Source organism: Diceros bicornis, chromosome 33 (genome assembly GCF_020826845.1).
Source record: "Diceros bicornis minor isolate mBicDic1 chromosome 33, mDicBic1.mat.cur, whole genome shotgun sequence".
In the NCBI taxonomy this organism is placed as follows: Eukaryota; Metazoa; Chordata; class Mammalia; order Perissodactyla; family Rhinocerotidae; genus Diceros; species Diceros bicornis.
This window is the reverse complement of record NC_080772.1, coordinates 26,377,281-26,394,349: the sequence shown is the minus strand read 5'-3', so window position 1 is coordinate 26,394,349 and position 17,069 is coordinate 26,377,281. Positions and strand designations below refer to the sequence as shown.

At 34.3% G+C, this 17,069-nt stretch overlaps 1 protein-coding gene across 2 annotated transcripts in view; it reads right to left on the bottom strand.

The window, feature by feature from the left end:
• Nucleotides 1-202: 202 nt before the first annotated feature.
• Nucleotides 203-17,069, bottom strand: part of CRISPLD1 (cysteine rich secretory protein LCCL domain containing 1) — a 46,823-nt gene continuing 29,956 nt past the window's right edge. For both annotated transcript variants that reach the window (XM_058528907.1, XM_058528908.1), the window contains 9 exons: nucleotides 15,633-15,773; nucleotides 15,399-15,459; nucleotides 15,218-15,284; nucleotides 14,888-15,018; nucleotides 13,108-13,151; nucleotides 12,942-13,014; nucleotides 7,793-7,868; nucleotides 3,872-4,002; nucleotides 203-1,293 (listed from right to left, as the gene is read on the bottom strand). In XM_058528907.1, the coding sequence (XP_058384890.1) occupies nucleotides 1,242-1,293; nucleotides 3,872-4,002; nucleotides 7,793-7,868; nucleotides 12,942-13,014; nucleotides 13,108-13,151; nucleotides 14,888-15,018; nucleotides 15,218-15,284; nucleotides 15,399-15,459; nucleotides 15,633-15,773 (776 nt within the window). In that variant the 3' untranslated portion in view covers nucleotides 203-1,241. The remainder of the gene's footprint in view (nucleotides 1,294-3,871; nucleotides 4,003-7,792; nucleotides 7,869-12,941; nucleotides 13,015-13,107; nucleotides 13,152-14,887; nucleotides 15,019-15,217; nucleotides 15,285-15,398; nucleotides 15,460-15,632; nucleotides 15,774-17,069) is intronic.

Here is a 17,069-nt window from a genome sequence, read left to right as displayed (position 1 = left end):
AAATGACCGTCCATCTTCTTGTTCATATACAAATACCTAAATAATCAGGTTGACTTTGCAGGCTTCTGGTATTAAGGATGTTATTTATATTAATGTCAATAATCCAAATTTAAAAGACTTACAATAATTTTGTTAATTTAAAATGATTTCGAAATCAAAATAAGGATGCAAAGGAGACTGAAAATAATATTTTGAAACATGATTCATTTTAATATGTTTACAAGGAAAGAGTAAATTGACCAGCAGAAAAAAAAATACCAAAATTAAAATTTTACAGATTTTCTGTCTCAAAGCACAATATATTTTTCATAGAAACAAATATATCACCATTATAGGTACCATAATATGGCAACATTTATACACAAGGCCGTATACCATTAAGAAAATCAGTAGCAATGGTGATGCAATACATTAATTTATCTTTGTTAAACTTTTTGCCATTATACTTCCTGGCCTGCAGGAGTATTTGCCAGGATACAAAAGAAAATGTGTGACCCCAGTTTGAACAACACATACAAAGCTCTGGCTGCCCATGCTTGACCCTATATTTACTATATGGTCACTGGGAATGTTTTCATACCACTTCTCTGACTTCATTCCATTTACTATAAGGCCATTCCCATGGAATCAAACATTTTAACAGATTCATTTTGATATTAAGGGATTATTTTATACAAAATAAGAAGTGCAATATCAGGACTTATGTCTGTAAGCCCAAACTTAACAGAAGAGAAAAACTATACAGGGGTTAAGTGGAAAATAATTTGAGATTATTTGGAATAGGTAATGGCATAGTATTGAACTGGGGAAAATGTGATAATATGGTTTCCTTCATTTTTTTAGAGTTGATTATTTTTAAATGCACCAGATGATTTTCTGAGGGCCATTCACATTCAATATTTAGATTCATTATATTAGTGGCATATACAAAGCACCATATAATATATGAAATGTAGAACAATCATGATTATGTAATTAACTGTAGAAATAACTGCTAAAAAAATATAGCAATATTTAACACAGGATTTCTAAAACCATTACATATTCATTACTTTTCTCAAAGCTAATAATGTCCCATGTTTTATTTTACAGACTTTGTCTATCAAGATTTATATGCATTTGGCACTTTTGGGGGCTGAAAATAGTTGATGTCTTCTGTACAGTAATGTTACAGTTCTATACAAACTTCAGAAATATGGCATTTGGAATAGTCTTTACAATCCTCTTCCAAGCGTTCCATTTCACATAACAGCAAATACTCTGAATGCCTTTCCTCCCGGAGGATTCTGTAAACTGCAAAAAATACAAAAAGTATATTGATGTCATCTCCATATATAATCCTTCAAATAAATCACGCTGTCTTATGACAGTCAAGAAAGCAGCTCTATGAATCCAGATGGTCAACTTTCTTAGGCTACTATAATTTATAGTTATTGGAAAGCTTGAGTGAGAATGACATAATTCTTTAAATCTTCGTTGTATGCTGGGCTGTAAGTTTACCAAAGAAATTTAAGGTGCATAGTGGTAATAATAGTATTTCCTATAGAACTTCACAGATTCTAGATCACATTTTCCTATATTACCACCATTAATTCTAATAAAGCAGAATTAGACAACTATTGTTCTGTTTTACTGGGGGAATACTGAGATCCAGGTTTACAGCTGAGGCATGGTTAAAAGTTAACCCTAAGTTAAAAAGATAGTGATAGTTAAGCAGTACTCTAGAGTACTAACTTATCATTTCCTAAGTCTGATAAAATTTAAATTATATTGCTATCATGCTTATTAATATTTTTAACATCTATGGTTTCAAGAAAAATTTTAGTGAGGAAATCTGGTCAAATCTGAAAGGTCCTAAGAATTTCTTCACTGAAATGGAAACACACATAGAAGCACTCAATCTCATTTTGGAGGTATTTCAAAACAGAAGTTAAAAGCAATGCAGAATCATACATTTTGTTCTTTTCTAAATTATTCATATCTTACTTGGCAATATCAATCAAGGTGTGTTTTGTTTAAATGCCTAAAAGTTAAAACAGATTGACAATGACATTAATAGTTATTTATTCCAATCAAATGTAACCTTTTGAAGTCTTCACATTTTTGCATAAAGTTTTACTTTCCTAATTATAAAAAAAGGCTTTTAGAGACAAATGCCATACATGCTAAGATGGAGACAAAGTGCAATTCCTCTTATTTATTTATTCATGTACAAGAAAAGAAAGGGGAGAACGTCAGAGTGAAAAATAAGTACGAAGACATCACGTGTGTACACACAACATGCACACAATAAATACACACACACCAGGTTTTCATACAATCAGATGGCCAACAGAAGCCATTTTTTTTTTTGTAGAAAACGGATTGACAAAGCGCCCTAGCAAGTGAATGCGTTTGGTGGTGTTTCTTCTTTGAACACAGTGATACACCGGAAAAAATGCATATTTCTGAGCCCACGGATCTGCTACTGAACCCAAGCTCTGAGACTGACTCGTTAGATGGCCTTGGGCACATCATTTAACCTCTCCAAGCCTCAGTTAACACATCTATTAAATTAGGGTTTATAGAACTAACTTTATAGAGCTGTTGGTGGAGCTAATAGACTTAGGGCGCCCAGCAGCATCTAGAAAATTCATAGTAGGTGCCCAAAAATAATTATTCTCATTTTTCTTAGGATATCATCTATCATCTTATAGTTTTAGAATAAATTTAAGAAATATGACAGGTAAATGAAACCACATCACTCAGTTTAGTTTATAAATTGCATATCAGGCTCCCTAACTCGTATCTATTTTATATATCATACCATATTATATATACATATATGTCAATTATATATATTGAGTGCTCTGTGTTTGTGTGCGTTTCCATTTCAGTGAAGAAATTCTTAGGATCTTTCAGATTTGACCATTACATTTCCTCACTAAAATTTTTCTTGAAACCATAGATGTTAAAAATATTAATAAGTATGATAGCAATATAATTTCAACTTTTCACACTTAGGAAATAATAAGTTAGTACTCTAGAGCATTACTTTGAGCCAGGCTGTAGAGAAGTCACCTTCTTAACAATGATGTCTTGCTATAGTCTCATCTGAAAATAGATGCTAAATACAAATCTGTCTTTTTATGAAGATGGCACCTAGATGGGTGTCCTTTAGAGAAACTTTACTGTATATGTGAACCCTCCATTGACAATTTTGAGGAACCCAGTAAATGTCTAAAAGTTAGGGATTTTTCTGTATCCATACAAAATACATGGGACTTAATATGAGTTCCACCAGGTACCAATGATTTGAAAAATCACTACAGGTTCCTTTCTCTTAACTCTTATTAATACTTGATCAAGTCAGTCACACGAATTTTCCCAAACCACTAAAATATATAATACTAACGGACCAAATAGTATGAGATTACTGGAAATCTCATACTAGGAATACAATTTCCAATCAAAGAGAGAGTTTGATTCTGGGGAAAATCAGACTCATCGTTTTCGTCAAATACTTTGCCAGACAGCTGGATTAGAGAAATCATCAGTGCTTTGCTTACCTAGAAAGAATTACGTATAAAAACTAATCTAGAAAATCCAAAAGAGGACGAAAGAAATTTGCTCATTATAAAACCAATTAACAAAAGAGTGGCTCTGGCTCGTAATCTGATTTTCACGTTGATTTTGATAAGCCTGCAGGAGACAGGCGCCTCTGGTGCTGCAGCTTCTCCCATCCCTGGAAGACCGACTCCTACACAGTTAGCAAAAAATACACCGGCTCAGCCACCTAACTTCAAACCTATAATAAAGTGAGTTGGTTGTAAAGCAAGCATAAAGGGATAGACGGTCTATATGTGCGTTTTTTTTTTTTTTTTTTATTTACCTTTCTGAGAAGATTCCATTCTGAAAAGAAGCAACGTAAGTCTTTCTTTTGTCCACAGGCATAACATCAACATAACCACCCTGATTTCGAACCACCCCGGCATGGACCGCTGCTCTGCAGATACTGGACAGCTGAGGGAACAAGGTAAAACCCGTCATTAGTAGGACACTCCTGCTGAACTTGTCCAGCCTACTCTTCTACTGGACTGAAGTCGCTGTCATCTGTCTTTACATGGATACTCAGTGAGCAGCTACCAGATGATGTTTTGTGCATAAAGGAATGTTTCCAAACTCACAAAGTTAGAGCCAATTCTGAGCAAGTCTGACGGCAGATCTTAACGGTGGCTGCAATGGTAAAATCCCTTTACCAGCTAGTCTAGCAAATACTTGCCTGTCCAAACAGTAGGCTTTTTCTATTGTTGAAGCAATAAGAAGCAAATTAGCTCCTTTTATCTCTTCAAGGGCCTAATTATCATTCTTAATTTTCAGCCTTTGCCAGTCCCTACTGAGTCACTCTGACCAAATGCTCAAGGCCGGATTATCTGTACCTCATTTATGTTCAGTTTTGACATAAACAATTCAAACATAGTTCTGTTTATATCTATGATCCCTTTTCCAAAATACAGGCTTATATTAAATGGGGAGTTTTTTCCCGTTAAATAGTATAATCTACGCAGAGAAAATTCGCCTGAAAGAATAACTCCAAGAAGAAAAACATGAAGAACAATCAGAGCTTCTACCTCGATTTGCAATGCCTATCACCCTGGTTTGAATGGTCTGACATAAGGTACTAAGAAAATTCTATGATTACATTGTACTAGTTATATAATCTCAATTGAATGGGATTTCTATGGAGGAGAAAATCACCGTTTCAAGTCTAACACGTTCAAATTTTTAAAACTATCGACTTCTAGAAGTCAACTCTTTTCTTTCGGCCCACTAAAGTCTTCTCTAGATTTTAACATTTCCTTTATTCCAAACGTTCACCAAAATTTGTCAACAGCTGAGTATAGCCTGAGGAAATCCTACAAAATGAAACACTTGAACTGTTTGAGTATAAAGCAATCCAACTCAGCTTCCCACAGGTCTTTTCTGATCCCACTGGTGTGTTCTTTTCTTATCTCTATGCACATGTGAGTGACTTAACATGCTTTTTTAAGTTCACATAAGCATGTGCATCTTACATGACCTTGCTTTATTACTGTGCTCTGAACTTTGTGGCATCAGTCAGTATTTATTAGATCAGAGAGCCTGAATGCCAAGCTGCTTAATCCTTTTCACGTTTTGCTATATCACAAAATACCATATATCTAAAACCTCATATCCGTGCTCTGAGGAGGCATTTTATTCACCATTTAAAGTCTCTCACTGAATTAACATTTGTATCCAATATAGTTCATAACAGATGGAATTAAAAATAATTCTGTACATATTTCAGTATTTATCTTGCTCTGTTAAAAGAGCATTATCAGCATTTTTCCCAAAGGCAATAAAAGTGCTTAGATATAACATTCACTAAATCCAAGCACTTAATACGTTTTGAAACTATTGTTTGGCCCATAACTATGCAGTCAGCAGGCATTCCTATTTGAGTTCAAAGGTCAGAGGAGATTTTCTTTTCATACCCACACTTTATAAGAATTAATATATGATGAAAAGAAAGAAGAATTTGTCTGTGAAAACAGTGTAACATTTTAAATGAATGCAGAAATTAACTGTATCTTTGACAAAGGAGAAATAAAAGTTCAAAGCAATAGAATGTACAGGTTGTCACTATAAATGGAGAGAGAGAGAGAGACACACACACACACACACACACACATATACACACACGGGAAGGGGGAGGGAGGGAGAGAGAAGGAGATTGGTAGATTGGTTCTCATTGTCCCATATCCTGCATTTAAAGAGAGAACGTATTTTGTAGGGGGTGGGGAGATTGGCAGTTAATGGTTGAATCTCTGCCTCTGTACTTACTATATAATAGTAAGCTTTACATTTTCAACTTACTCTTAAAAGGATCTACATAATAATACATAATTATCTACCCATTTCACTGAGGTAGGAACATAAAATAATCTCAGGATATAAGTTCTAACAAAACCTAACTCTAGTGAAGAGATGGCTTATTATTACAGAAATGGGTAGGATATTTTGAAAGATTTTCACCAGACACAACTAAAATGAAAAGTTTTGATGCTTAAAGGGACAATCTGAAAAAGAATGATTTCTTTGGAAATCTCTGTGATTCTAGATATGCTCATTCATATCCATTTATTTATTTGTTTTTTCAACAAACATTTATGTGCAAGGTATTTGCTTAAATGTCTGATGTCACTGTGTGCTCTAAGTTCTGATGGCAGGAAGCGAACCTGTCTTGTTTACAGCCTGGCACCCATCAAACTGTTGATGAAAAAAGGATGCATGAATTGCCCAGGTGCTGCCGTCAAGAAACTTAACAATTAATGAAAGAGGTGGGAGACAATCATAGTACCTAAAGGAATTGGCTAAGTGCTAAAAGGGAAAAAACAAAGTTATAGGGGTTGAAAGAAGGACGACATCAGACTTGCATCTGGAGATCCAGCAAGACACTTCACAGAGAAAGCGGCAATAATTTAGGATGTGAAGAATGACCATGATTTTAACAGATAGAAAAATTAGAAAAAGGATGTTTTCAAACAGAGACAAGAAGATAAGCACAAACATGAGCACTGGCAAATTAAGATACTAGCAGTACACTGAAGGTGCAGATAAGAATACAGCAAAACTGAAGCTTCGGAGAGATCAGATTTGGAGAATGATTTCAAAGGTAAAGCTGAACTGAAAAAAACCTGGACCTAAACGAACTCACCAAGAGAAATAAGGTGGTAAGATCCACATTTCAGGCCTCTTTTCACAATCATATTTCCATAGTATTCTATTGAGTATGTGTATCAAGAGTATATTTCTCAATTTATTTTTATAACTCTCTGGCTTAGAAATTTGTAGTGGTTTCTAAATGACTGCCACATAAAATCTAAACTCATCAGCATGCATTCAGACTCTCCATTTACAGTTTCAGGAGCTGGATCCTTTCATCCCTTCAACACAAAATTGGCTGCAGCCCCTTTTAGCTTCAATTCTCACCAGTCCAGAGACAAGCAAACCATGCTATGCCTGCATACAGCTCACCTGCTCTCGCCTCCCTGTCTTTGCCGATGCCAATCATCCCACCTAGATGTGTTCCCTAATCCTCTTTACCAACCCACACTTGAAACCTGGCTCAAAAAGTACCTATCCATACTGAAGCCCTCACAGCTAACATTCCTTGTCCAACCCCAGTAATGTCATCCACTACAACATGCCCTCAACTGGTTTCCTTTTGTATGTATTTTAATGTATTATCTGGTCTTGATTCTATGCTACTTTTTTAAATGCTTCTTTGACAGTGAAGATATTGTTCATACATTTGACAATTTCTTAATTATCCAGTTTATACTTCAAATACTGAAGAACCCAAAGGAAGATTAAAGAAAAGCAAAATGTATTTTCCTTCTCAAGAATGCCTTCAGACTATTTCATTAAGTGACTGATATAAGACACATGGGTAGGATATGAAGAAAAATCTAGTCAAAATAAATTATTATGCACTCATATTTGCATATGGATATTCATTTTTCAGTGTTATTGATGATTAACTCTTCTGAGACTATGTATATCAACACAAAATCTATTTCCTTATTCTGAGTATAAATGTACATATATACATTTAAATGTGTGTATATATATATATGAGGGTGTATATATATACAGATACACACTACATATATATATACTCATATATATATGTGTGTACATGTGTGTGTATATATACCATATATGTGTGTGTTTTATATATATATACACACACGTGAATACTGAGAGCTACATAAATTAGGATACTTACATCAGAATAAACTCGAGTTCCAATTACACGAGCATAGTGTGGATTTGCCTGCATACAGTTACGAGGACAGTAGACTCTGAAAAAAAAAACATATATATAAATATTAAGTAGCTGGTTACTTCAGTCTTTCTTATTAATAAGACCACAGACATGCATACACAAAAATAAACTCAGGATTCTAAACCCTACCCGTTTTTTTTCCTTCTAAAATAGGTCAATTGTACAAGCCAGGCAGTAGACACAACTGCTTCTGCTTACTTTATCCACTTCCAGCTTTTAGCACAAATGTGTTTCTTTTCTTTTTGTTTTAACTTTTTTTCCTTTTTAATTTAGTCAAGAAGCTTTCTAATTTGGGGATTCAAAGCAGAAAGAAACATCAGGATGTATTTCTCAATGTGTCTGGCTTACTACAATAGGCTCTCCTACGATTTCCCTGCTTCCCACCTTGCCCCCTCTGATCTGGTTTTTCCACACACTTATACTGAAGCACACAAGTCCAATCATATCATTCCGTTGCTCCAAATACCCCAGTGGCTTCCCATCTCAATCAGAAGAAATGAGAAGATCCTTACAATGGCCAATAAGCCCTACATATTCCGTCCCCCTATTACCTCTCTAACTTTATATCCGACTCCTCTCCCACTCTCTCACCCAACTCCAGTCACACTGGCCTAACAGTTATCCCCCAAACATACAAAATAGGCTCCTCCTCAGGCCTTGGCACTTATCTTCGTTCCGTGCATGGAATGTTCTTTCTCCAGACATCTTACTGCCTTACCAATATCTGATTGGCTTAGTTCATTTTTAAAAAGTTTCCAAAAACTTTTTATTTAAACATAAGGACCAATTATCAGTATTCAATCAATCACATGATATTTTAAAAAATCCACTCCCTGAGTTTAAGAAACTGTCAAGTGGTACCTTTTTGTTTTATCAACTGCCTTTTCTGAATTCACACACACACAGACACACACACACACTCATGCACTAAGAGGAAATTAAAAACTAACACTGAAAAAACATAATTCGTTTTACATAATAAATCAGAGTTTCAAGAAAACGCCTATATGAAGATCATTGTTTAATGAGGGCATCAATAATTTTCCTAAAAGTATTCTAAAAAAACTTCAATTGCAACTACCTTTACCAACTGAAGCAGCTCTTCCTTAAGACCGCTTTTAAGAAATAGCCACATTTCTTATTTAAATTTCTTATTTCTAAAATTTATATAACGCTATACTAGAGTGTATATACTCTTAAATCTAAACCAGAACCATTTAAATATAAGTAATAAATGAATCTGAGTTTTCATAACTTTAAAGGGTTGATTTTTATAAAATATGCTGTTGAAGGTTTCTGTAGGAGGAAGAAGGGTGTCCCCATTGACTGTGACATTTTTTCCTTGTATCTGAGAACTGTTGGGCATTCAGTGGCCATCCGATGGTGATAAAATCACCTGCTCTGCCCTTAGGATCACGCTATGTGGGCTCTACCTTGACCACACTTAGCGCTTGGTTTTGAAAGGCCAGGCCAGTAGCTCCAGACTGAGTTAGTTGCTACTCAGATCAATTCAAGTCAAAGAAAGACTGGAGGACGTTTTTGCTTGTTTGTGTCTAATCTCTGGCTCGAACACCTTGTTACACAATCCTGAGAAGGTAGATAGTGACCTAGTAAACATTCCTTTATCAACAATTTGCTTGCAAGCTTTGAATAAAAATGTTGGCACATTTTAATGATAGCTGCTGTTACATCTTGAGCATTCAATAGATTTTAAAGATCTAATTGTTTACAGATATCAGGATAAGATTTCCACCTGCCTATGCCTCATCCCTAGGTTGGAAAAAAATTTCCAATAGCACAGGCAAACACACAGACACACACGTAATTTTTACAAGGTTATGGTACTAAATAATAGAGATAGTTTATTTGGGGCTGTTCTACCAGCAATGGAACCTCTCAAGGACATGACTGTGCAGGTAAACCTTGTTTCTTCATGCTTATCTTAAGCTTAGTTTCTTTCATTTATTTGCTCTTGCCATTTTCCTCCAGAAGAGATTCATGTCTCAACTTACCTAAATGATGTGAAATTCTAAAACAGATGTACCAACCACATGGTTTCCTAAAAATTGTAAACTGTCATATAAATAATATCATTTATTTATGAATTTATGAAACTATTAAAAGTTTTATAGGAGAAAAGAAAAGATAATCCTTGCTTCACTAGTCTCTAAAAGAAAACAGGAGGGGAGCTTTCTAGACTACTTAAGGTCAAAACTATATTTAAATAATTACTTGCACTGATTTGTTACATTTGTGACAGTAAAAGTAAAAACTAAATTTAAAACATTCAGGGGGCCAGCCCAGTGGCGTAGTGGTTAAGCTCTCGTGCTCCACTTTGGCAGCCCAGCGTTCACAGGTTCAGATCCTGGGTACAGACCTACACGCAGCTTATCAAGCCATGCTGTGGCAGGCATCTCACATATAAAGCAGAGGAAGATGGGCACCGATATTAGCCCAGGGCCAATCTTCCTCAGCAAAAAGAGGAAGGATTGGCAAAGATGTTAGCTCAGGGCTAATCCTCCTCACCAAAAAAAAAAAAAAAAACACAAAAAACATTCAGATACCATTTCCCTTTTGGGGGAATATTACCCTCCCTTGAATAATCCAAGAAATAGGAAACATTTATTAATATTTTACTTGAATTTTTTTTTCTTTTAGAAGAGTATTGCTACAGATTGTTCTATAGATATTCAAATTATCATTTATTGAGCATCTACTAGAGGGAGGCTTTCTGCTGGAATGCTTCACAGAGATTATCCTTAGAAATTGGTCCTCCTAAGCCTAGTCACATGGCTGAGATAGGGCCTACCATAATACTGTATACAGCAGGTATTTAATAAATGGATAATTCTAAAATTCTTGTTTTTTCCACCATATCACAATGCTAAAATCAACAGCTTCACCTAACATTATATCTCTTCTTCCCTCTATAAAAATACAATCTGTAAGCATAGGGGTTTGAGAAAACTGAAAAAAATAAATTTTACAAAATTTTCTAAGATTATAAAACTAACCACAACTTTAATTAAATCTGTGAGCCTTATAAGGGCATATTGAGTGAAGCTCTAGTAAGAGGGATTATAATTTTATACAAAAATATTTGGTATAATTCATCTGTAACCAGATGGTAAAAACATATATGAGGCACTTCAAACAGTAGAGGAAACTCAAATTATCCTACACATTGTGTAATCCACTGATTCTAGTAAAAACACATGTTGAAGAATTTAAAAATCCTCAAATCAGCATGCACCATGTTAGCTGACCAAAAACATTACAACATTGTTCTTTCATTAGAGTAGAAATAAACAGATTGGGTTTTTAGAAGGAAAACAGGTTAACTATTCCTATGTGAAGGAACTGATTGCTTTTATCATCACATTTGTGATTGAGAAACTCCCCAATTGAGATAGAAAATGAAATACTTACTCCTTACATCAACATCACAGTCTTTTATTACCTTGCGAACAACCAGTCTCACTCTTTAAATGAAACACTGTTTTATTGTCAAAAGGGCAAGTGATGAAGCTTTTCCAAAGTAAATAAACTTTTCCATAAAAAGTGAGCTCCCTCAATTTTTTTAGTAACGATAATTGATCAATTACGATTATATCTCAATCTCATAACTAGTTTTTAGAGTTAAAATGGGATTTCTTTGCATTAACGGAGGCAGTGTGGATAGAACTAAGACTGGATGTGCAGAAACATACTCCAATTTTACTACATATGGTTATGGCTTATGGCCATAATACTTCTAACAGTTTTCACTTTAGGCTGGTCAAGATAAATGAAGCATTTTTCATTATTTTATAGTAGATAAAATCCATTAAAATTTTTTTTTAAAAGAGTATACAGAACAAAAATAAAAATAAATGCAGAAGATGGGCTTTTTGACTCACTATTAGATTTATCTGATTTAGGAACTAGATGGCAATGCTTAAATATATGAGTTATGTCATTTTTAGTTGCTGTAGTAAGAACTTATTATAGACTGAACATTTGTGTCCACAAATTTCACGTGCTAAAGCCCAATTCCCAACGTGACTGTATTTGGAGATGGGGCCTTTAGGGAGGTAATTAAGGTTAAATGACGTCATAAGGGTGGGGCCCTGAACCCAGGAGAGAGAACAGTGTTCTTTCTCTCCTTCTCCCCACTTCCTTCCCTCCCTGCCACCCTTCCCCTCCTTGTGAGGATACACAGAGAAGGCAGCCACCTGCGACAAGGACAGAGGCTTCAGAAGAAACCAAACTTGCCAACACTTTGGTCTTAGGCTTCTAGCCTCCAAACTGTGAGAAAATAAATTTCTGTTGTTTACACCACCCAGTCTGGGGTATTTGTTATAGCAGCCCAAGCAGACCAAGACAGAACCCTTCACAGCACATGTGAGCATAGAGTGTACGCACAAGCCCTGCTATTATGGAAGAGTAGGAAGTACTTGCTACTGAAATTCATTTTACTGTCGACTGTCTGCCTGAACTCTAGGGAGCTACAGAAAATGTTGTTTTTTTACTGAGCAGACACTACCTCAGCCTCCCCATTCACAAAGTTCCACTTCAATAAACATGACACTCTGAAGTGAAAGTAGCCATGGGAATTGTGCTAACTTTACTAGTTTCATCATCTGGGGGCAAGTTCAAGTGCAGCCGCCCCACAGCCTGTTTCAGGCAAGGTATCCTTGTGGAGGATGAACTCGGAGCCTGATTGTGGGGAAAGTGGCTGCTTTGCTCTGTCTTGATCAGTTACAGAGCCGTGCAATAACCTGACAAGTACCTGAGTGTGTGTGTACTTGTCGGGTGGCCAAACCTGGCAAAGCTGTTGAAATGAACATGCGATTCTTCCTTTTAAAGGTTAAAATAAAGATTATTGTAGACCAAAAAAAAAAAAAAAAAATTGGGGAAAGCACACTAGGAGTGCCTGGAGGCATGTAATTTGTGATGTCCCATTGCTCTCTGCTACTTAGCAGTTCCAGATCATACACCCTTTGAATCCTAGAGACATCAGAATTTCAGGCAAAAACAGTTATCACAGGGTAAAGGCCCCATATATATTCACTGGTAAAAAAAAAGGAGAAAATCTAGAAAACTTTACCTTGGGCAATGTGAAGCAGGCTTATGAAACGGACAGAGCTGTTCCACAGTTGTTTCACAAGTGACAGCCTGAACTGAAGAATTAACACACAAAGCAACAATAAGTAAATCTTTTGGAAACAATAACATGCAACATAGTAGTAAGAAAACAGGAAAAAAGTGCTGACCTGTTACTTTAGAGACTGTGAAGGAATTAGCAGACTGATATTTGCTGAAGATAAAAACATAAAAATGTCAATCATTTTATTATATACATTACCACCCACATAATTTCTGGTATTTTTTAGGTCTACAAATACTTTATTTCTCCTTAAACATTCTTATTTAAATATCTAGATATGTAGTAGTATAAGAATACATCATCTATTTTATGCCAAACCCATATTATCTTCAAGTATGAACCAAATCAATACCATTCTTGATATTAGAGAATGATCTCTTTTCAATATTAATCTCAAAAATTTATAGATAATATCATAAAATAATACATATTTGTATCCAGACGTTTCCTGTTAAAATTAAAACTCTCAACATATTAATTCCCTGCCACCACAGAACCAAACTATTTAAGCTTTCAAAATAGCAAATAATAGGGAGTGTAAAAAGACTACCAAATAGTAAGTACCTTAAAGAAGTATGCATTATTCATTTTTTGTTCCCACTAGTATCCAGAAAAATGTCTACAATAAACGAATGAATTTCTCCTCATTATATGCATTGTTAAAAAGCAGGAATATAAGAATAGGTATACCATTATATATCAAAATTTTAATTGATTTATCTATATCCCGATTTGCATAAAAACTTTTATTGCAAAAGGTAAGGCTTATTTGTGATGGTATTTTAAATATGACACACCATGCAAGTTTCAAGAGAGTTTCTACAATAAACATAACAAAAAACTAAGTTAAGAGAAAAAAAGTAAATAATAAGATAAATGTTCTTTAATGCAACATCCAGTGTTCGGCTTACTAAAGCTAATAACCAATATTTATTATTTATTGAAGAGTAATAATATATATTGGCAGAATGAATAAGTTAATCAATATGTATTTCTGCAAAACTTTTACTTAAGAGAGTAATTGCTAATATCTAAAAACCACACATCAAGCCTTTGAACAAAATTGTTTACATAGAAAGTCATTCCACCAAATTTGCAAGGATATTTAAGAAATTCTTTCTTATTATAAATTCTCTACTGTGGAGTTTCACGCAACTGTATATTTACAAAGGAAAGAGACTATGTCTTATTTCCTAAGAAAAGGCATTCCATATGAGGTTCAATAATGTTTATTTTTTTTACAAAGAAGAAAGAGACACGACAGAGATATTTCAAAAGCCCACATTTTTCTACTTTTTATAGAGTATATATGAAAATACATAGTGTTTTAGAACAATATATTTAGTACATCTAATGTGAGAAACATTTCAAAAGTTAATCAATGCTTTTATGTTGGGTTAAATGACATTTAAATGAACAAAAGACAGATGACATAGTATATTACATATTTAGAGACTTTTCAAAATGCTCTTTTACCTAGTTATCTAATTTATCTTATTAACAAAGTTACTGTTGCATGAAATAAACTATTCTCCCTAAACAGCACAGGAATAATATGCAAATCAATTAGCCTTTTCTGGGGTATTTTCTGTCATAGTTGAAAAATTTATTACTCCACATTGGGAAAAACTGTATATTTGTACATTATTAATAAAACTCTAGAAAATTTGGACTTTTAGCATGTTCTTTTTAAGTAAAAGGGTTCAACTTTGAATTTAGATACTTTGCCTTCTCTCTGTCTATGGAAATTATGTAGCTGAAATGAGCCCTGAAAATTACTTTCTCTCTTTATAAATTAAATTCTTCTATGTTTTGCTTTAAAAAAAAATGTGTTGTCACTGTTACAACTTAAAATCTCTGGTCCAAAAGATCATTCGAGTACTTACCCAATTGTTTGAATACCATTTCTATTGGATTTGATGAAATAATGTTTTCTTCCTTGTCTAGTGATATCTACCCAACCACCATCGTTGTCTATTATACCATAATGAATTGCAGCTCTACAGATGCTGGATTGCTTGGAGAAAAGGAAGAGAGAAAAGGATGTTAAAAAAATTTAGAGTTCTGCATAGAACAGGACTAGTTATTATTTATACAACTTTAAACATTTCTGAGCAAAATATCTATACTAACGTCAATTGTTATTTTTCACATTAAAAAATCAAATATTATATGAGAGGACTCTATCCTCAAATAATTATATTTATAATACTTACCATTTCATAATGTACACTGCCAATAACTTTAGCTTTACTATCCAAACAGCCAGCAGGGCATTCATATCTAAGTGAAAGAAATTGGAAACAAAATTTAGTTTCTTTGAATGCCAGTATGAAATGAAAATATTTCTTATATTTGTCAGTTAATTTTAATAATAATAATAATAATAAATATTACCTATTACAGGTTGTTCCTTTGCACTGATCTCTTAATCTTACTTCGCAAGAAACGATTTGGGCTAAAAAAAACAAAAACAAAATAATTTAGATAATGTAAAAACTGCTTTAATTCGTCACATATAGTCTAACGCCAAGCTTTTGCCATTCTAAAAATGTTCGAATTAATAAAATATGGTTGTATAAGCTATCTACGTAAACTTTAAAATTTCTGTAAATAACGCAGAGGTCTTACACATTTGCTGCGTGCTGATGACTTCATTTCTGTTACTGTCATCCGCTATTGCCCAAATGGGGGCGTCGTGGATTTGTGACTGCTGTCGTTCAATTTCATTTGTTTCTTCTTCTTGAGGAGGGTAATACCTGTCTGATCCTTCTGTAAGACAGAATGGATTTAAGAAGTATGAATCCCATCTTAAATGTGTACAAATTATCAAATAATGATATACTTTTATGTGCCTGTGTAACATTTAAAACTAGAAAAATCAGTACTGTTTTTCGGCTTGAGATGGTGAGCTTAGGTACTGCATTGGAGTAAATAAACACACGCATAAGCCTTTGAGCCCCTGATTCATTTACGCTACCATTTGGTTAATGTTAAATAGAGTCATTTCTAAACTTTGCTTATATTTCAATGCAATATCAGGGATTAGTTTTCACAATGACACCGTGAAGTCTACACAGTGATCTAATGAAGTCAGGGATGAGTGAATTTGAATTTTTTTTCCAAAATGAAAATATATTCTTAATATTTTCAGGAGGATAACATTTAAAATTCTTCTGAAAGGAAATTCGGCCTAAGGAAGGACACGCCCTTGGTATTTACTAAAATATCAGTTTCTATGGAAAGGTTTTTCTCTTTTACAAGGAAATTCAATGTGCAGAAATTTAAACTTGAAAATGGAGAATAATTTCACACTGGGAATTTAATATGTTTTTCTAGCTTGGCTTATATCAAGGGCTTGACAGTGCCACATTTTGGAGAGGTGTGTTATTTTCATGTGTGTCCAAGAACTTAGAACCTAGAAAAAGGGAATATGAAGTCAGAGGAAAGGAAGCTTTAAGTTAAATATAGTGGCCACTGGTGAAGGGGCAGGTAGACTGGAGGTTCGGGGGTGAAGAGGACAGAAAACAGACTAAGACACAATGAAAAATGCTGCAAATGCTTCCAGGAATTAAAAATTCCTCATAAGATAGGGTGAAATATATCGTCACTTCTTGTCTGCTCATTATAGCCAATGAGCATTCAGTCATTAAGGAAAAAAAGACACATCTCTTTATGAGCACTGCAAAAGAGCCGTTTCTAATAGGCTTAGTCTGCATTAACTATCATTTAGTCATCATTAAGAAAAAAGTACAAGGGAGTAAAAAATGCTCACTTGGATGCCCAAAAAGAGCATGACTTGCACAAAGCTTTGCCATATACGTCTTATCTCCATGTGCTATAAACAGGATACTATATTTATATTTACTTTTTAGGACATCAAACATATTTGAGAGCTTTGACAATAGTTTTATAATACTATTATACCTTTTTTTTGTTTGGCATAAGAAATTGTATACTCTGCACTGAGAAGCAGAGAATTAGTGTATTTCATTGAGCGTGATTCAATAAGATTCATGGATAGATATTTTGGCAAAAACTTCTAAAGTGCTGAAAATAAATTGTGTT